This window comes from Oxyura jamaicensis, chromosome 1, assembly GCF_011077185.1.
Source record: "Oxyura jamaicensis isolate SHBP4307 breed ruddy duck chromosome 1, BPBGC_Ojam_1.0, whole genome shotgun sequence".
Classification (NCBI taxonomy): domain Eukaryota; kingdom Metazoa; phylum Chordata; class Aves; order Anseriformes; family Anatidae; genus Oxyura; species Oxyura jamaicensis.
In genome coordinates, this window is record NC_048893.1 from 67,164,506 (window position 1) to 67,186,600 (window position 22,095).

A 22,095-nucleotide genomic window follows, 5' to 3' on the forward strand; every position below is an offset into this window, starting at 1 on the left:
GTATGATACAGTATATTGTTTTTGAAATTCTGAAATTTCTTGTGTTAGGCTGTATCTGTTAAATTTTTTTTAAAGTAAATAAATATTTTCAATGCAGACTGTCAATCAAGCAAATTTCTCACATATGAAAAGGTAGGGGAATGACAATATACATGATAATTTTCTTAAATCAAAGATGATCATCTTAAAATAGAGGGCAGTTTAGTTTTCTTATTGAACATAAACTAATCTGAAGCATTTGATCTTTATTGTTTAGTGACAGTATACCTGTAGATTTGCTAGTCTGCAATACCAGACCACTTGCACTTTCTTACTCTGCAAGAAACAGCAAAACTGATTGTCATATTTGGAGTATGTCTTCTCAAGTCCAACAAGAATACTCTAAGAACTTGTCATTTAAAATCTATCAAGCTGTGAATGCCTGTATATAATTTTGAATATCCATTGTCATTTATTCTCCCAGTCTGATAAAGTAGCTTTCTGGATGCTGTTGAGTCAGTTTTGAAAATTTACTACTAAACAGATTTTTTAGCAGATTTTTTCAGTAGTAAGTATCTGTTTAGTGGTAGATTTTTCCATGTTTAGTTACTCTTGTGGCCTCTATTCTCATTCAGTGTTGAGAGAGAAAATTCACAAGGGTGACGTGTTTTTTTTTTTTTTTTTTTTTTTTTTCTTTATGCAGCTATTTATGTTACACTTCTTGGCAGAGAAAAAGCAACTTTATTCTTGAAATGATCAAATAACTCAACTGAAATACAAAGTCTAAATTACAGCACAGGTATTTGTGCAGATGAGTATCAGTGTTACACAATCTGTGTTTCTGATATATATACAAGTATGAAAATCTCCCCCTGCAGTAGAAACAGAAGTTTGTTGTTACTTTGTTTCACACTTCTGAAGACGTTAGAACCCTTTGAATTCCTCATTTTGATGGCTTTTCATTTTGAGGTCCCTTTCATTGAGTTTTACATGTATGGAAAGTGAAGTTAAGCACCTAAATTCAACTTGGTGGTACCTAAAGCAAGTTAGTGGAATGCTCTAAAGGTTCTTGCTGTTTTATGTGTCTTTTGTTTGTTTCAATACAATAGTGAAATATTCAGAATGGATATTCAGTATACAAAGTAGTGTAAAGATGTTGCTTTCCCGAAAACTTTGCTTAATGTTCAAAGTCCATTATAGTGTAAAGTTCTTTAACTCATGAAGAATCAGTAACTATATTTTAAGATTGCAAATTTGTTAAGGTTGGAAGGGAACTCTTAATCATCCAGTGTAACCTCCCCTGCTTAACCAGGGTCAGTTAGAGCCTGTTGCCTCAGGCTGTGTCCAGTCTGGTTTTGAATATCCCCACAGTTGGAGGCTAACCACAACCTTTTTGCCACTGATCATCACCATCTGGGCCTAGCATTTCAGCCAGTTTGTCCAAATGAGATGGACTGTCCATTTGAATGGTTTTGTGTGTAAAATGATTTAAATGCTTTGATGTTTGATTGTGTTGTGTAAGGAATGATTGCAGTATGTTTTCATGTTGTAGTAGTAAATGAAAGTTAATTTACTCATGAGTTTCACTAATAGATATTATCTTCAGGAATCTACAGTCCCTCAGGAACTTACAGTAAAAGTATGTGCAGGTTCCTTTTTGATAATAAAATAACTTTCTTAACATAGTCATATAATCACAGAGTACAGTAAGTTTTGTTTGACCCAGGGTGTGGTATCTCATTGCATGTAATGCCAATTTTCTGTAATATGTCGAATTATTATAATCAGAATCATGAGGAAAAAATAATTTGTAAATTACGGACACAGAAAGGTTTTACTTTGAAGCAAGAAAAAAATAAAATATGAGAACCACGTAGTCATTTTGTGTGCCTTTCTGCTATGTGTAAGGAAGGCAGAAAGATCATTCCCGGAGTGTTTCATTTTTGGCAGACTTTTGCACATGACCATATAGAAACTTGTTGATGTTTTCGAGTGATGGGAGAAATGTGATGTTGCATAACAGCTTCTTTAGCAAGCCTGTCTGAAGGTTTGAGTTAATCCTTTGTACTGAAGAAGTTTAGAAATTTTCAAATCATAAGGTTGATTTTTATGGACAGTGTCCTTTGGGCCAGGGGACCTGCATTCTAATCCACTACCAAGTTAGTGACCTTGTCAGTAAGGGGAGGAAGCCAGTCTGCCCCCTTTGTGTCTGCTTTGCCAGCTGTGAAATAGGAGCTGACTGCTACGGACATTACTTCTAGACTTGATTAGTATTTGTTAAATCACTTTGAAGTCCTTAGAAGAAAGGGACTATAAAATGTCTAGTTATTCTATTTATCAAGACTTTTGTAGCAAAAGATTATTTTAACTTTCTGAATAATATTTCGTAGCTAATTCTTGACTTAATCCTTTTCCATCCTTCAGATCTTGCCACTCCCCAAAAAAGAGCAGAGTTTGAAATAAGGGGCTAAAAATGATGCAAACATTTATTTAAAAACAACAGTTTTCCTTGAGTATAGCTCAAGATTTTGAATTTCATTATAGAATCCTTCTTGGCTGTCAGAAAACCTATTCGTGAAAAGAATATTGATAATTCTCACATACCTTTCTTCTTGGAGCAGATTATCATATTTATGAAATCTAATCCTGCTAGGATGTGCATGTTGCAGTGCTTCAGCTTATTTACACTGCAGTGTAGTGGCAGTCCTTCATTCTGAGTTGTGCAGTGTAAATTGATTAGAAACATAAAAGAAAACAAAATAGCTTTAGGAATAAACTTTGTGGGAAAGAATTTGCTCTAGATACTTGAGCAGTAAGTAGAAGATTAGAATTTTAGTAGACAGTTTCTTCATAAAGCAAAGGATGTTTCTTTAAGTGCTACCTTGCTCATTTAACAAAAAAGTGTAGATTTTTTTTCTGTTTAGTGTAGATTGTAGTCTCTAGCTTGCTGAAATAATGGGCTCCCACTGCATCTCTTCTTGAACCATGTTAATGTCAGACTTCATGGATTTGCAGCATCAGGTCTGTAATGAGAAGTCAAAGGTACTTAAAATAAGTACTTAGCTAGGAAAACTAGCACACCTCCACAGTTTCGTAGTACTCTGTTTACTTCATGAACTGTTTATTGTTTACAGATGTGAAAGTACTTATGTGATTGCTTTTATTAATACAGGACAGTACTGGAATGAAGTTGTGGAAGAAGCGGTGGTTTGTGCTTTCCGATCTGTGCCTCTTCTATTACAGAGGTAAGTTCCATTCAGGAAAGGTTTGCTTGCTAGTTTCACTGCAAGCAGATAAATTTTGTCTCGCTACTCAGTGTAAGAAAAAAGAAGCTGCTACTTAACTTAATGGAAGAAATAGTAGTATAGCTGCCAATATCCAGGCCTGTTACTTTTATATTTTTCTTTTCCTTTCTTAATTAGCACAATTTCATATAATTACTTCCTTCCTGTCAGGTATGCTCAAAGGGCAAGTCTGTTCACAACCACCTCTTTAACCTCTTCATTCACATTCTAGATTGTACTTTTCTCACTACTTTTGTTGCTAGAAAGTAAATATGCCAAGTTAAATCTGATTTCTCATGTAAATGAAGTAACTGAAATGGGGGTATGAAAGGTATAGTGAAGGGGCGCTGAAACTCTGCCTTTAGAAAGAAAAAGAGTTTGTATGCCTTTTGGGAATCCAATCAGTGCTCATGAATACTTGTAAAGTAAATGTTGTCCAGTTTCATATGAATAGAAGTCTCTGCTGCATTTGAAACATAGAAGAAATCTGTTAGTACCTTTACGTAGCTACATCACATGTATTTGTGATGGGGAAAAATGAGCTGTTTGCAATTCTAGTCTGGAGATACGTATGTTAGAAAACTGATTTCTTCACCATTACGGATTATTGACTGTAGCACTCATGAGAGGATAAACAAACAGGACTTGTGCCTGTGGAAACGTATTCAGTCCTTAAATAAGGTGTACAATAATAATGTTTTAAAGGAGGCTAAGAGCAAAGAAGAGAGTAAAGCATGGCAAAATAGAGGAAAATTAACAGAACTCGTTAGCCTTGTGAAGAGTAAGAGAGGTTTCAGTTTATGAGAGACACTTGGAATTGGCAGAAGTGTTGATGCTGGTGACATTGAAAGCAGTGACTGATTAAATTAAAATGCTTTTCTATTAAAGTGCAGCATATTTCTGTGCTAATCAAGACAAATCAGGTCATAAAACACAGAAGCTATGTATTTGTAACTATTTTAGTTAACAAATTCTGAATTATTGAAATATAATCTAGCTATGTCTCTTTACCCAGAAAAGTATACATTGGTGGATAAACAGCTGTGGAGTCAAAATTAATCTGTCATTTCAGTCATGCAGGCATCAATTGTTCTACAATTACACTGCAGTTAGTTAAGTGGTCATTACATACTCCGTGCTTTCTTATGGGGCTTTCTTATTTTAAAAAAAGTCTTCAGGCTTTCTCTTTCAAAGGTTGTAAAGAAATTGCTGCTTTGTCATTTCATTAAGAACAGATTAAAATGACTTAAAGCGCTGCAAATGGATTGAAAAAAATAAATCCAGGCAGCTCTATAATCTTTCTTTTTTTTTACACTCTACCGTACCTCATAAGCTGAAATACAAGCAGAGTAGTCTAAATTGTTTACATGATAAACTTCACTTTTAATTGTCATTGTCTTTCAAGAAAGCAGTTAAAGCTTCTGAACTTTAAGTAAACTGATGTATAGTGAATCTTAAAAGTATTAGAAATGGCTACTAATATTTGAAGAAAAGATACACACTCTAAACCCTGTGCTTTTAATTTTTTGTAGTAATTGTGCTTCTGATATTGGAAAAAAAATGGAGAAGGGGAGCAATGCACTTAATGCTAGACCGCAAACAGTGCTTCTAGCTGTCTATCTGTTTATGATTACTGGTTTGTTGGTGGTTTGTTGCTGTTTGTTTTTGGTGCTTTTTTTTTTTTCATTTTATTACTAAATCTTACTGAAGTTTTATGATAGTGTTATGATGTTAGCAGCTAATACTTAAATCGAATTTATAGATGAAAAATGATTTCACTGTACTTTTTCAGAGCTTAGAGAATATTGTTCTTTTTCACTGGAGGATAAAAGACTGCCTAATTGCATATCAAAAGGTTATTGTTGGAACAAATAGAAGATCTTTGAGCTGTACAGAAGATATGCTATTTTCCCTTGTACTATTCGTATAGAGCATACAAGTAAAGATGGGTATGGGGCAGTGTAATGTGTAGCTACTCTGATGGGAAACAGATTTCAAAAATCTGGAAATGGAATGTATCAGTATGTCTTTAACAAAGACCAAAGACCTCCAGACACACAGCTGAACAAAAATGCTTAATGCTTTTATGTGGCACTACTGAGTGCAATAAACAAGTTGAAGTGTAATCTAGCAGCAGAAAAAAATGTTTCCCCCCAAACCAGTCCAAATAAAGTAGAAAACTCCAGCTTTCCCATTCATTCTGGGACACAGAAAAAAAAAAAAAAAAAAAGGCGATATTCCATTTTGTGTCTAGCTAGGAGTAAATATTTGGGGATAAGGGAAGAGTGGGGGAGAATTGTTTGAGGCGTGCTTCTGAGTAGACCTGAAAGTCCTCACATTCATATCTTAATTTTTACATCTAACATCTCATGTAATGCTATATAGCTGAGCAGAGCTTTACACTTACGGATAACTTAAAAGAAAGATGTGGCTTTTCAGAATTTAGTACGTAGATCAGATCAGAACAAGGAAAAGATTTGTAAATCCACATATAAGGTAGTCCTTTTGTTCTGCTTACATGTGTTTTCCTATAATTCTTTTAATTGTAGCAGTATTAATTTTCTATGCTTGAAACTTTGGAATATTTATTTTTGTCTTAATTTCATGGATACATAGTCATTTATTGTGGGCAGTCTCTTCAACTAGGACAAGCATTATATGGCCATATCTTAAGATTTTGGTTGTGAATAGAAGTTCTGCGTCTGAAATGAAATTAAGAATGACTTTGAGAATTGTATCCAATTATTCTTCTATTAAAGCATAATTGGATTTGACAGCTGGTTGTGGCTTCCAGTTAAAATGTCAAGTTATTATTTGTAAGGTTTTTTTTAGTTGTATGTAAAATAGGATTCAGTGAAAAGGGTGGGTTTTTTGCTTGTTTTTTGTAAATGGTCTGACATATCTATTCTGACAAATCAAATGTAATTGAGTGTAAACTGTTCCTGAGAATTATAACAACCTCCTGTCTTCATATGCCTGATATAAGTGAACAGTTAAAAGGACATGCAAATTTTTTACTAAGCAAACAACAGATGGCAGGTTTTGTCACTGAATTAGTCTTAACTTCCCTCTGCTTTTCAGTTTTGAAGTCTTCAGTAGGTAAGCACTGACTCACAGAAAAACTGTAGCTAATCCTACTCATGTTGCTTGCTATAAGGTAGCTGAGATATTTCAACTTTTACAGAATTGGCAATTTCAGGAGGTGTTTTTTTAACTTTTTCCTCCAAAATGGAAGAGCATAAAGGTGGCCATATTCCAATGGCCTAGATTTTGTTGCGCTGAGCAGGTTTGGGGGAGTGTATACGTTTGTGTGATAAGTATTATGTGGCACGAGTTGGCAGAGACAGACTGCACAATTACTATTGTGGGCTACACACTTAAGAGATTATACAGATACCTACGTAACAAATGGATCTGGCTTTGTGATTCTTTAATGCATTTTTTCAAGCTAAAATCTTGTTACTGATCATGTACTGTTAAATACAGTTTCAGTTAAGTGCTTGAATATGAATATTATGTATCAAAATACTTTGTTTCTCTAATCAAAGAATATGTATGTTCACAGATGAGAAAGAAGAAGGAATACTAGGTAGCATACTTCTACCTAGTTTTCAGATATCTGTGCTTTCTCCTGAGGACCATATTAACCGCAAATATGCCTTTAAGGTAAGGAAATGATTTTTGGGGTGTTTAATTTTGTCTGATAACACAATAACCTAGTGATGAGAACTCATTTTACTGAGTTATGATGCTAAATAGGATTGACAAACAGCTTCTGAGAACTTTTGCATAAAATAATCAAGTATTTAGTCTGATGTAAATACAGGCATTATTACTAGAAGAAGAAAATGCATAAGTATCGCATACAGCTAGTCTTTTATTTTTAGTTCATTGCTCTTAAATGCTGTGTGGTGTTTTAGAATTGTAAACTACAACCATCACTAGACTTAGCCACTAAGGAAACCTCTGTAGTTATTTAGGTACAGGGTAACTTTACATAAAAATAAGTTTTTATTATCACTTAGACTTTTTATTATCTCTAGTGTTTCATAGTTAATCTTTATAATCATGATATAACTCACTCCACTAAATGGTCTCTCTTCACTTTTTTGTGTTTTATGAGCTCCTTTTGGTTCTTCATTTGGCCTGCTAAACAGCATATCATTTACTGTGGTAAGTCCAAATTAAAACATACTGTATCATTAAGATGGCAAAAATCTATGCCAGTCTTATTCAACTTAACTATTAATGATTAATTGAGGCTGTTTTTAATAGAATGAAAAAATTAAGGATCTTTTATCAGGTATGTTAATATAGAGACGGCTATGACTGAAAATTGTATGATGCTGTTTTGAAGATATGAATGGGTTGAAAAAGAAATATAACTGAAGTATTTATTCTGGTATTTTTTTCTGTTATTTTCAGAAATTTTATTACAGAAGAAATTACTGCAAATATACAATAACATTATTTGCCTCTTTTCTTTTACAGAATCTTATGTTTTAATTGCAATGACCATGTCATTTCCAATCAGGCAGCTCATCCAAACATGAGGACGTATTATTTCTGCACAGATACAGGAAAGGAAATGGAGCTGTGGATGAAAGCCATGACAGATGCAGCACTTGTGCAGACAGAGCCTGTGAAAAGGTAATGTGGGTTGATAAAACAGTGGAACGGTATCCTTCTTTCACGTGTTTACTTTGACTTATTTAAATGAAAAGGTGTACTTTAAAATAGAACATCAATTGTCTGAGATAATTCCTCCTGGTATTGATGACTCCCTGCTAATTTATCAATATTGGATACAGTTTTGGAATTATGTTCCAAATACAGATGCCTTGAGTACAAGGGGGGAGAGGGGAAAAAAATGACTAGTTCCTTTAGCCAGGGGCATCAGGAGTGCAATGGCAAGTACTATGTGCAGGTGTGTTTGATGTCCTCTGCCATCCTGACTGAAGAGCAACAGTAGCTCAAATGGGGGTAGTCTTTGGCTAAAACCTGTCTTAAGTGTCAAATTCACAGTTGTAGGGTCTGGCCAAATTAAACAGTTGCATCTGTGAGTCTGCACAGTCTTTTATATCATTAAGCAATCATTAAAATTATACCTACCTGATCTGGAGCCTTATCTTTTATGTACCCATGTGTTGACAACAAAAAGTGAGTCATCACTAGAAGCCATGTGTTCTCAGAAATTGAATATTACCTGCTGCTGTCTATCCAGTAAAAATCATTTTCTCCCTGATTGTGGTCCCTTGGGTCAGCTCCATGGCATCTGTAATGGAAACCTCGTCAATACAAAATGTAAAAGCTCCTCATTATTGATGGCATAGAAATTGTTGCTGATGGCTGCTGTCAGTTGATCTACTTCTGCAGTCTGCTGTTTTCTGCCACATTGGAGCTAAGTGAGTGGCAGCAATGCTAAGAAATCTTAAGTTAAAAAATAAAATAAAATTCCATAGACATAGATACTAAAGACAGAAAAGGTACTTTTTTTTTGCTCGAGTGAGCACATTAAACTTGTCAAAGCACAAGGAATTTTTCTCAATTTTGCATCACTTGTGTAAGTCATTGCTGTTAACTCGTTTGCGTCATTTCTGTATCCTGTGTTCTGGTATGGTGCTGACAGAAATATTAAATGGAACACAGAATGATTAGATACTTTTAATCTTAGACGTTTTAATGTTTTGAGAGGTTCTCAGTCAAATATAATGAAAATTTTCTTTACATCAATTTGTGGGACTTTCAGACAGATAAAAGTAAACAAGGAACAGTTCCAAATTGGCACCTGTGCAATCTTATAGTAACAAATCTTAAACAAAAGGTTGAAACCTTAGCTGTCTACTGTAATATTATTTGAATAGGTACAGAGCATATGAAGTATTTTGTTCTTAACATTGGATAGCATAGTGAAATAGATTAATAGGAATCACATTGTTCTCTTAGTTCAGAAAAAAAATAACACATACTTCAGTTTGTTAGCTATCATGTTTATTGTTCCCAAATTGCTGAAAATAAACATTTCAGCTTGTAGAAATGAGGAGTGGTAGGTCTGATTACTGTTATAAAATTGATGTAAGATTTCATACTGTATATAAACATGTTTTATTCTTTGTCTCCTGTAACTCCCCTTTTGTTTGGGAACAATACATGTGGGGAAGGGATGAGCAGAGTGAGATAAGAGCACAAACGTTGATACTTTTTTGATAATAGCATTTTCACCTTTTAACTTTTCAATTTAGAGCTTTTAAAAGAGATTGCACTTAAAGCAATGAGATTACCTTGACAAAATATTTCATTACACTTAGTGAATAATACATTTAATTTAAAACTCTGGGTTGGCTTTCATTGCAAATGTTTTTCAGATAGCTGTGGTAGCTTATAGACAGAGACATGATTAACCCCAATCAGACCCACTGAACTTTAAACAAAAATAATGTCTTGGTTATATAAACACTCTGTAGGGCTAGTAATACCGAAGTGGGTCGTTCTGAATCTTTCTGAACCCGTGAAAGAACCTTCATTTGGGGTATGCAGTAATGTAAGATGGAACATGTGAAAGCACATCTCTATAGTAGAAAAAAATAATTGGAAAAAGGTACATCTCTGACAGAACCTCTTTAATAAGTGTCTTCATAGTCTTATGTAATAGTTGTGTATGTTGTGTAGAACATGCGTAGTGAATTCAAATATATGGACAAATGCTACAGTATTGCTTGTGATATTTGTTTGAACATAAGCAATCAAAAGTTTCGTTTAAGTAAACATTCACTTTTTTATTGGTTTGTAATGTAGCTGTCCAGTCATGCTTCCTGCCTTAGAGCCTATCAAGATGCATTGTAATCTTGTGCTGGTGTTTGGTCCAGCTTTGTGTGATTGTCATTTTTCCTAGGCTGCGGTTCCATGATTGCTTTATCATAACTGATGTGCAGTCCATTGCTGTTAAGGGTATTCCCTCCTCTCCAAATGCTTGGTCATGCACCTATCTCCTTTTCTCAGCTGCAGTGCCTATTCCAGCACTGATGTCTGCCTGTTTGATAGCGTATAGGCAAATGGGGGGGATTTCCAGTGTAGCTGAACTTATTTAATGCTTTTCATCCAGCTACATGCTCCTGCTATCTGACATGCATTGCTTCAGCTGCTTATCTTAGTCCTTGGTGAATCAGTGTAGTACAATGAACTAGTAGAAAAGCACTCAGCAGCGAAATCTGTAGTTTCCTGCCTGGTTATCAAGATGAATGGATTTACTGACAGACAAAACAAGTGGCAGAAACACAAAAAGCATCTCCGTAACACTATCCTGTTGTTCTAATTCAGGAAGGAAAAAAAAATGAACAGAAGAAATTTGACCTATTTGAAAAATTTGTTAGTAGTCTTGAAATAATTACTTGAGAGAGAACACATTTCAAAACCATTGAAGTCTAAAAACTTTCATGTCTGTTAGCTATAATAAGGAAAAAATCCCTCAGACATCTGTTTCTAAAGAATCCATCTTTTGGCTATCAATCCAATTCTTAAAATGAACCATGTAGCAGGATATGATCTTATCCAGAAGAAATACTGTTTCTTCCCTGTACAATTCTGTCAAGTATTAAGTATCATATTACCTCATCTTTAAGTAACCTAAAGTTTGGCATGCAAGTAGCTTTAAGAATAAGTGATTTGGGTTGAAGAAAAAATCATCTAGTGCCTTTGTTTCTCAATTCTATCATTCATAGAAGTTCTGTCATTACACTGAATATAGCTTTCTAACAGACCAAGTTACTTACAATACAATTGTTGGAGTTATTAGGAACTTAGTTTCTTAAATATTTATGCAAGTTGACATTGAGGAACTCTTCTGTGCTTGTTAATATAAATTGCCCGGTAATAAATCAGAGCTGTTACAGGTATAGCTCTTTTAATCTATAAGTTAAGGGACTTCTGTGCTTATGGTACTCTGAAAATTTAAACACAAGAGTTTGTCAAATGGCATGTTTCAGGTTGAAATAACTTCAGAGCTAGAATCTGTCTTGATTTTTTTTCTGAGCCTGTGATTTCCTTAGAGGGAAAAAAAGATAAATATTTTAAATAAGTTGTGGGTTTCTTTTGCATGGTTTGCCATAAAAAAATTTTCCTTTCCACATATAATGAGCAACATAATATAGAAATGATCAGATCATTCCTTTTAGAAGTGATCTGAAACTGAAACTTGCAGTAGAAAAGCTCCCTTATGATATATAACTGTGGGAAAGGACAATTACAAATTGGTGCTATTGACTTAACTGTAATTCTTCCTTACTACGCTTTTTTTTTTTTTTTACTTAGGCAGTAAATTCAATTTTAATAATGTACTGAGGAACTTATGAAAAACATTAGCAACAAATACTGTAATCAGTGAGGAACTACTTGAGCTTATCACTCAAAATACAGCCTCAAACAACCTCTCTGGATTAGCAGATCATTTTATTCATTCAGTGTTGTAACACTGCAGAACCCAGTCAAGTTGTCTGATTACTGATTGCTTGCTTGTGCTTGTGGATGCTGATGTCCATCAACCATCATTTTACCCTAAATGCTGGTTTCTTTACACTCTTAGGTTTGAGCCTTATTTTCCTGTACTTTCACTGTCAGCTGTGTGTGCTAGAGCCCTCCTTGTTCATTCTTCTGAATGTTGCAGTATGTACTAAGAACTGTCTTTTTTCTACTATTAGTTATTCACCCTGAACAGCATAAGCTAAGCTGCCAAAAAAGAACTTGTTAGCATAACAGCATCCACAATGGGGGTTCACTGACAGGGCTGTGTTTGAAAAACATGGCTTTTTCTTTTTAAGTGCCTCTAGCTGTCTTTGTTACATTTGCAGTCCTCATGTCCATCTGATATTTGGTTACATAGTCCTCCCATCCATTTTATTATTTTAGATTTGTTTATAAAAGCTGAAATTAATACTTTTCATGTATTACTGTTCCATACATATTTTCTAGCAGAAATCTATACTGAATGCAATTTATAAGCCGAAACACATGTATTTGATGCTCATTCTCTCTTTTCGTCTCTTATCCTTCTGAATACCCCATGAGTCTTGTTAAATGTCTTTGGGAGCCAGACTGTAAAATGGAGACAAATAAATATGGATTTATATTTCTTAGATTTACATGCTAGTTTCTGATAATTCTATCCCTCTTGGAAACTTTGCTATTGAAAGAGATCTCTTGCTCACACTGATTTGACTGATCTGATGCACAAAGTTGAAGGTGAGCCCAAAAGTCTATTTTTATCGATTCAAACGTCAGTCGTTCAGCCACTGCACCATCAGAAAGGATGTCAAATAGAAATGCTTGGCTCTGCTGCATATAACCATAGTAACAAGTGATAAAGCACATGGATAGCATAGAAAAACAATTATGTGGTTTTCTTTTTCATTGTTTTTTAAATTAAGATCTCCAGTGAGAAGAAGTATGATAATGTGGATAGAACACTATGCTAAGCCTTGACTTTGCCACCTATCCGATGACTGTCCTTAGGGATGCCACACTCTTGTCAGCACCACAGTTTTTCCATCCATAAATTGTCAACTGATACTCTACAGTAAAGCACCCTGAGGCAGATTGATATAAAGTTTTATATAAGGGGGTAGATGGTAGTATTAAGGCATGCTACATATTATATTACCTGTGTTTAGGATTATTTCCAAAGTAGTCCTAAGAATTTATTTGCAAACTATTGAGTGCTGGCTAAAAGATTAAATTTTATTACCCCTTTTGGCTTCATAATTGCAGGAAATGGGAATTTTTAATTCACTTTATTTCTTGGTAAGTTCCTTTATCTTATCTGAAATCACTAGATAGTACAGTTTTGAGGTGGAGTGAGGAGGTGATCCTGTTCTTCATGTATCCTTAAGGAGGAACCTTGTCAGAAATGTTTGGGTCTTGGCAATACTTGAAAGTTTTTTGGAAAAAAAAAAAAGGAACTAATCACTTTTAAAGCACAGCAGGAGATTAGCTTAGTATTTCTTTGGTGATACTTGGAAACTGTAGAAAATATGGTTTGGGTATATATCTACATAAGGGTTTTTTTTCCTCTAAAAGCTATTGTTGGCTAAAATTTAGCCTCCCCTTTCTGCTATGAAAAATCGTCAGATGCGTCTATACAAGTAGCCAGAGATATGTTTTAGATCATTGACATGAATATTTTTATTTGCAATACACTTGATGTGTACACACTTTTGTGTCAGCAGCTCAGGAATAATCACTGGAAGAAAATAAAGGGAAAAGACTGTTTTGAGCTGCTTACATTAATAGAACTAATTTTATAGGACTTTCATACTATAGTGAAGTATCCAGGAGGCATTGGGATCATCACAGCTGTGTCAGAAATGCACAAGAAATCACATCTCATATGCACATATGAAGTATCACAGCATGAAATGCACACAAAGTATATGTGCATTTCATACTAACTCATGCACCATATGCAGCAGACATTGGTGTCCTGCTGTTCGTTTGAAATGGCGTAGTTATCAAAATGAGTTCTTGATTCCCTTCATATCACTGAGAATTGATAACAAGAGTACTCTGATAATGGGAGATGCATCTAAAATTAAGCATCCAACTTCGTAAACAGCAGATAACATAAGGACCTTACAGTCTTAAGTCCTTTATACATTTACTAGGGTTCTGTCTCAAGTAGTTGGCTTGTTGGCAGTGTGGTGGTTTTACTAGGGTGGGCGGCCGAGCTCCACCACAACCACTTTCTTGCTCCCCCTCCTCAAAGAGGAACAGGGAGAAAATATGGTGAAAAGGGCTCAGGGGTTGAGATAAGGACAGGGAGGTCGCGCAGTAATTATTGTGATAGGCAAAACAGACTCAGCATAGGGAGATAGTAAGATTTATTGCATATTACTAACAAGCTAGAGAAGTGAGAACAAAGGAAAGAAACCAAAAGCACCTCCCCCCATCCACCCTCTTCCACCTCCTTCCCCCGAGTGGCGCAGGGGAATGGGGGAGTGGGGGTTATGGTCAGTCTATAGCGCTGCTTCTCCACCGCTCCTCGGTCACTCTCGTCCCCTGTGCTGTGGGGTCCCTCCCACGGGATACAGTCCTTGCCGAACTGATCTGGCATGGGCTTCCCACAGGCAGCAGCTCTTTAAGAACTGTTCCGATATGGGTCCGTACCGCAGGGTACATCCGTAGGAGCAAACTCCTCCAACCTGGGTCCCCCACGGGCAGCAGCTCCTGCCAGGTCACCTGCTCCTGCGTGGTCTCCTCTCCACGACCTACAGGTCCGGCCCGGAATCTGCTCCAGCAGGGGTCTTCCACAGGCTGCAGTCTCCGTTGGTGCAGGTCCACCTGCTCCACCGTGGTCTTCTCCACGGGCTGCACTGTGGAATCCTGCTCCACCGTGGTACTCCATGGGTTGCAGGGGGACAGCCTGCTTCACCATGGTCCTCACCACAGGCTGCAGGGGATTTCTGCTCCGGCGCCTGGAGCACCTCTCCCCCTCCTTCTTCACTGACCTTGGCGCCTGCAAGGCTGTTCCTCACTCCTCTCACTCTCCCAGCTGCTGTGTGGCGCAGCATTTTTTTTTCCTGTCTTAAATCTGCTCTCACAGAGGCGCAAAACAACATCACTTATTGGCTCAGCTCTGGTCAGCAGTGGGGCCCTTACCTAACATGGAGCAGCTTCTAGATCCTTCTCACAGAAGCCACCCCTATGGCCCCCTGCTACCAAAACCTTGCCACATAAACCCACCACAGGCAGTTCACTTTCCCAACACGTTTTTTAAGCCATGTAGACTTGTTACACGTTTTGGACTTATGTTCAAGACTGGGTAAGCAAAAATGCTTACTGTTACGATTGTACTTACCTGGAACTAGAGCACTTCTCAGAGGAGTGGTCATTCATTTGCTATTGGTCAATTACATATATGTGATGGCCTCTCTGCAAATGGATTAGGCACTTGAACTGGACAAAACTGTAAAGATGAATAATGTTGCCAAAACATGCAATCTGAAAGATTAGTTTGACATCATCTTAAAATAGCTTTGTTCTTAGTTTCATTTTATAAAGAGATACACATTTAAAACATTTTTTTCTTCATCCCATACCCAAAAATGTTGATCGATATGTTTCAGCTTTTTTTTTTTTTTTTTTTTAAATGTCACTATCAGAGCTGGATGTTAAGATCATATCCTTGTGCTGAAAAGGGTGCAGTTTTTTGACATTTTGAAACTAAGGCAGTTAATAGAATTATATGCATTGACTACTTGTGTAAGTACTGTAAAGCAGTAGCTGTTTAAAAATACCATTTTTTTTGTGGTGCAGTTCCCTTAGTCAGCAGCTGTCTTCTCCCCTAAAATTAGGGAAGCCACAGTTATTTTCCTTAAAATGTATGAGAGCCAAAGTGATAGCATACCAGAGAAACCTAATTGATGCAAATGACCATGAAAAGTTGTTTGTTTTCTTTAAAGGGTCTTGTTATATGTTAAATTCAGTGGTATTGTGAATCACAAGCTAGTCAACAGCGTAATCTGCTACCATTTTTAAAGATAGACTTAAAAATAGTCTGAATTTAAGGCTGTTGACATCTGGAAGCTTTTGCTCTTGAATAACTACTGAGTATTTTTACTGTTTAAATGTCCAGCCCTCTGGGAATTGAACATCTACTTTTCAGACTCTTCCTTTATTTCCTCTTGTTTAGTGCTTGTTTTGTTAAGGGGTATTAATATAAAGCTGGCTTTAAAAAAAAAAAAAAAAATGTTACAAATGTTTTTAAAACAGCAAAGAAAGAGAAGCTGGGGGTTGTGGGAAAGGAAGTTACCATTGATGATTGGGAAAATATGTCCTGGACTTTTCTCTCAAAGACAAGATATTAGTTTAAAATATCTGGATAGTGACCACCAGAAAAAACCCTGGTATACAGGAAAGGGATTCACTTATTTTTATTTTTTTTAATGAATGTTTTGTTGATATTATAGCATGTCATATATTCTCCTTTGCAGAGTTGAGAAGTTAACCACTGAAAATACACCACCTCGAGAGGCCAATAATGTTTCAAACCATCGGGTGCTAATAAAGCCAGAGGCACAGAATAACCAGAAAAACAAAGAAGCAAACAAAAATGAAGAGAAGAAAGCTTTGGAAGCTGAAAAATATGGATTTCAGAAAGTTGGGCAAGATAAACCATTAACAAAAATTAACAGTGTAAAGCTAAATCCTTTGGGATCAGAATACAGGACTCTACCCTTAAGCACAGTTCAGGCTGGACACTTTAGACCAGTTCATTTAAACGGGTCTGAGAATAAAGCCATTGGTGTTGTCCTGGCAGATGCTGGAGATGGAGGTCAGCACAATGCAACTCAGTCACACATGGAGTCTGAACGAGTTATGCAGAGAACTAATTCAATGCTGCAGTTGGAACAGTGGATTAAAATACAAAGAGGAAAAGGGCAAGAGGAAGAAGCGAGAGGGTAAGTGCTGTGTGTTTGTGGTTTTTTTAAACTAGACTTCCTACCAAATAATATTTAAACTGGCTAGTTATATTTCAGTCCCTATTATGTAAACAAATAATTTATTGTTCTCTGTAAGAAGGACCTGGGTGCCTACTGAACAGATTTGTTTGTCTTTTATTAACATTGAATTATTATTAAGTTAAACTATTAATAATAAACTATTAAACTTTTAATAATAAATATAAATGGCCAGATACCCCTTTGGGGTGTTAGAAGTATCTTTGTCCTAGCAGAGAGAATTTGTAAAAAAAAAATAATAATAATAATAATAATAAAAATCCTTCTTAAAGTCTGTTCTTGAAAGTGCCCTGTCTACAGTGTTTTTATTTACAAATTTTTGTACTAATGTTTATCTGAAAGTCTTAAATAAATTTCATGCATTTTTTAAACTTTCAGCAAGTTTTAATCAGAGAGAGGCAGAAGCTTTATGTAGGAGTAAGTCATAGAAGTCTAACTTGATGCCTAGCAATTTGTTTCTTGTGAAATTAAATATCTTCCAGTTTTAATATTGAGTTCCAATGCTTATTCTTGAACATTTAAAATTACGTGTGAGTGACTGACGATATTGAATTTTGTGCTGATAGCAATTTCCCTCTGACAGAAGTATAGGGACGCTGCTTTGTGGCTCACTTACAAACAAGCAGCTCTAGAAATAAAGTATAAAAAAATAATAATGCTACAAAAGATTAGAAATAATGGGGATGGTATCACAGAAGATATTTCAAAGAGCTGGAAACCAGAGCTTAAAATAGAACCAAGTTCAGAAAATCTGTTTTCCTCAAATGTCAAAATATGGGGGCTGGTTTTTGTTTTTTTTTTCAGTTTTTGCAAGACAGCAAAAGTTTTACATTAGTTTGACCTAGCCTTGCCAAAATTGGTTCAAACTTTCCTCATTGCATTTACTCCTTCATTAAATATAGTTAGGAATTGTTAATGTGTTGTTTCATGAAGTGCTCAAGTAGCTTGATCAGGTTTGAAATTTGCAATACAGAGAGTGACTTGCACAACCTGACATTTATTTCTTATGCATGCTTGTATAATTAGAACTGAGAAAGTTCTATGATGCAATTAGATTTTTTTTAAATTGGACTTTAAAACTTGCATCTGAACCGTAGAGATTTGAGTAGCTGTGCCGTTTTTCAGTTGTGAGCAAGCATAAAACCCTAAAAGTGATTTCATTGTACTGGGAAGTACTGTTAACAATATGCTACTAATTAGCAATTTTTTATTCTTCATAGAATAGAGAAAGAATCAACCTTGTGCTGTCTTTTTTACTTTTGTGTGGAAGTGGCCTTGAATAATTACCGGGATGCTTAGTGGTGTGTTCAAAATGTGTGGCTTTTTTTGGTTTTGTTTTTGTCAGATTCTGTCTGGAGACAGAAATTTAAGTAGAACTGAAGTTGGTGACTGAGAGTAGAAAAAAGCCCCAGTTTATATTAAAGTTTGGGGTGGGGAAATAGTTAGGCTGTGGTAAGACCTGTTAAACTCATTACTTTGTTTTTTGAGAAAAGTAGTCTTCACTTTATGGGGTGAAGTTGCTGACTTGTAACAAAAATGCTTTCTACTACATCTCCACGTTCAGAGAAATCATGAAGGACCAAGCTGAATCTCTGTGGAAAAATAAAAATTAGGACTTTAATAGTACTGAAGTGTTAGCAAGAAGAGGTTCAATTAAATAATTATGTATAAAATAAGAGCGGATAGCTATCCTCAGTCTGGAATGAAGAGGGTTCACTGTAAAACTAATTTTTCAGAAGAATAGGCTGTCTACCTGGTAGTTCGATTGCTTCAGAAATTAATGGGAATGATGGTAACGTTTTAATTCTTGAAGTTATCTGCCACTTCCATGGATCTAAACATAGGTTTGAAAGAGCAATGATGCTTTAAGGAGGACAAACCCTGTATGTTTTATTAAAGACAAAACCATTCTACTTAGTAACATTTTATTGAATGAATTTTGCACAAGCCAGTCATAAGTAAATATCCTGGTTTCAGCTAGGATAGAGTTAGTTTTCCTCCACCAAAAAAACACCTTTGGTGAAAAATGAGTGGTCTTTCTGAAAAGTGAAAAATACAGAGGAAGGGTTGCATGGTATCACGTCTGTTGTTTTGTTGTTGCTAATCCACGGTGTAACCTCCATCTCTTTATCTTGCCCATGTAAGCCTCATCCTAAGTAGTAAATGCCTGCTGTACGGCACCATGTTTTCATCTTCACTCGGTCACCCTTTTTGTGATTTATATGTGGATGTTGAGTACTCTGTGGCAGTTAGTATTTGCATTTTTTAGGATGAAGGTATTCATAATCTTGAATACTAAGCAACCAGGGCCATAGCAGCAGTCCCTTTCCCAAATTGTCCAGCTTGCACACCAGAATGAATATTGCAACTTCTGAAAGAGTTTTTAAAGAGTCTATGCACTCATGTGGTAGCCTTTTATATATATATATATATATATATATATATATATATATATATATATATATGGGAACACATGTAGTGAGCTATTTATGATGGTGTTTGCAGAAATATTTTGCAACCTCATGGTCTGCATGACTGCCTGATTGACTGTGGTAGTAATTTTGCATGCCAGGCAGTTGCAAGCTGCAATACTCTCCAGTTTTGGATTTGACTGGAAGGATATTTCTGCAAGTATCTACAGGACATTGGTGAAGCAATTGTTTTTTGTGTGTGTTTTTTTTTGTTTGTTTGTTTTTGTTTTTTTTTTATCAAACAATGTAAACCAAGGTTTAATATTGAGGTGGTTGGAGTTCTTACAGTTGTTTTTTTTTCATTTGACCATAAATGATTGATATGTTGCCTTCCTAAATGTTCCAGAATACACGTAATTAATTGCATCCAGACTTGAAATTTCAGTCTTTGTGTATTAAGAACTTCAGGCAGCTTTTCTTCAAGTTGTCTGGGATATTTAAAGAATCCAGCAGGATTACAGTGCCCTTAATAAAATAGAAGAGGAGCTACACTGACTGAAACATATCTAGCTTGCTGGCCATCTGCATGAAAATATCAGACTGCCACACCTGTTTGTGAACAGCTAAAATTGTATTTTGAAAGTTTGATATTGAACTTAGAAGTGTCTTGGTTGCTTTTTTCTAGTATGGAGATGGAGAAAAGCCCTTATCATTAATAATACATTGCGTGAAGAAATTTAGAGGCATTTAGGCAGGTTTTGCAACAAAAGAGCTGGATTGAGAATCCATTTTCCCTTTTTGTAAATTTTCTGTGATAATAGAAAGCTGTCCAACCTACAGAATGGAGATAATACTTCAGTAATTCTTGGAAAGCTGCAGAAACCGTAGCAGACCTTGTATGTAAAGCTTTTTGTATCAGTTTTCATCAACAAAATGATACAGGTGATTATAAATATTCAGTTTTGCTATTTTCAATGAAAAGTGTTTTTTACCATCATCGATTTCCTTAAGTTATTTCATAAGTACCAAACATACATAATGTTATATCTTGCCTTTTGCCCTATGTCATTTCTTTAATGTGTTTGTGGCGCACAAGTCACGCAGAACTGACTTCAGATCCTGTTACTTTGTGGTTCCGGGGATCCAGTTTGAAGTAGGCTTGCCAGGGTGTAGCTGGAAGCTGCTGCCCTCTGATGGCTGCATCGTGTCCAATCTGAGATCATTTAATTGTTTTTGGGCAAGTATCTGTCATAGATGCGATCAGCAGAAACTGGCTTTAAGGTGGACTTCTCAGAATTTTAGATAGGGATTGGATGAATCCTTATTTGTGTTTATGACCTCAATTCTGTCCTCTGACAATTACTGCTATTTTCTCTTACTGTGCTGTTAAAAAGGCATATTTAATATCCATAGTAACTGCTTTAGACTTTCTTAGATAAGCAACAGGAAACTTTCTCACTTTTGAAAAAGTGAACATTTAAGAGGGGCTTATATTTGGAACAGTACAGAAATTATAAGCATAAAAAAATTTGGACCTATCTAGCATATATAACTGATTTGATCTATAATTGTCATCACTAGACTATTAAACTGGTAAAAAGATGAAATTTGAATTAAGTAGTTAAGTGTTTCATCAGAGATAGGATCCAGTTTCAGCTGCTACAGTGCATTCAATCAAGATAGGTGATTCTTTAATCATATTGATTTTTTGCATGTTTTTAAAATGACACTTGCAGTACTCAAAGAAGGTAATAGCTAGATAAACCTAATCTATATTGAATAATGTGATATTGCCATAATATTAATGCTATCCACTAATAAAAAGAAAATTTATGTTTCAGAATAATCTCCTACCAGACGTTACCAAGGAATATGCCAAGCCATCGACCTCAAGTTTTACCCCGGTACCCAGAAGGCTACAGAACACTGCCACGAAACAGCAAAGCAAGGCCAGAAAGCATCTGTAGTGTAACACCTTCAACTTACGACAGAACCATGGGAGCAGTAACAGCCGAGGAAAAACGAAGGTCGATGCGTGACGACACGATGTGGCAACTCTATGAGTGGCAGCAACGCCAGTTTTACAATAAGCAAACAACTCTTACTAGACACAGTACTTTAAGTAGCCCAAAAACTATGATTAATATTTCTGATCAGACAATGCATTCAATTCCCACCTCACCTTCTCATGGTTCAATAGCTGGTTTCCAAGGATATTCCCCACAGCGCACCTACAGATCAGAAGTGTCTTCACCTGTGCAAAGAGGAGATGTCACTATTGATCGAAGACATAGGGTGCATCATACTAAGGTAAAATACTTATTTTAATAGTTAAACATATTTACAAGGATTTCTATTAGAAAGTGTACGGTTACTCTAGAGCTCATGCTGAACTGTCATATTTGATTGCAATGAAGATTAAATTGCATTGCTGTTTTCATGGAGAAAGGTTTGATTTTAAAAAGCACTTAAAAATCTAATGGTTATAAAATAATAATAATAATTTTTTTTCAATACACTGGGCAAGGCATGTCCTAATATTACTGTCTGTGATATTAGACTTCTCTAAAAGGAAGAAAAGGAGACAGTAGGTGAATTATTCAGAATAGTTTGTTCTGAATATAATACATTTTTTTTGTATGTGCAGACATCTTTCTTCCTTTTAGCTTCTCTAATTGGAACTCCAAGAGGACTGAAAGTCCCATATTTCTTTCCGTATATTACTAGTCTCTTCTTCAGCCACAACTTTGGCTGCCTTGGGTTCCAATGGAAAACTGAGAGTAAGAGATTCTTTTGATGCCTTGGAGTTCTTAGGGAAATCACTAAAGAAGATCAGACTATTTGCATAAAACCTTAGCCCCTGACTAGCATAACTTGTCTAGTCTTCATCAGTGGAAGAGAGACTAAAAGAAG

The 22,095-nt window shown here is 35.7% G+C and overlaps 1 protein-coding gene and 1 long non-coding RNA gene across 30 annotated transcripts in view; both read left to right on the top strand.

The window, feature by feature from the left end:
- PLEKHA5 (pleckstrin homology domain containing A5) overlaps nucleotides 1-22,095 on the top strand; it is a 173,957-nt gene that overhangs the window by 111,673 nt on the left and 40,189 nt on the right. For all 29 annotated transcript variants that reach the window (XR_004756315.1, XR_004756318.1, XR_004756323.1 and 26 more), the window contains 5 exons: nucleotides 3,152-3,224; nucleotides 6,829-6,929; nucleotides 7,798-7,913; nucleotides 16,244-16,711; nucleotides 21,024-21,492. Coding sequence is in view for 24 of the 29 variants with exons in the window: in XM_035347754.1 (XP_035203645.1) it covers nucleotides 3,152-3,224; nucleotides 6,829-6,929; nucleotides 7,798-7,913; nucleotides 16,244-16,711; nucleotides 21,024-21,492 (1,227 nt within the window). In the remaining 5 variants the exon portion in view is untranslated. The remainder of the gene's footprint in view (nucleotides 1-3,151; nucleotides 3,225-6,828; nucleotides 6,930-7,797; nucleotides 7,914-16,243; nucleotides 16,712-21,023; nucleotides 21,493-22,095) is intronic.
- On the top strand, nucleotides 7,920-9,691 carry LOC118178936. Its single transcript, XR_004756333.1, has 2 exons — nucleotides 7,920-8,785; nucleotides 8,832-9,691. It is a non-coding gene; the product is annotated as an uncharacterized LOC118178936 (long non-coding RNA).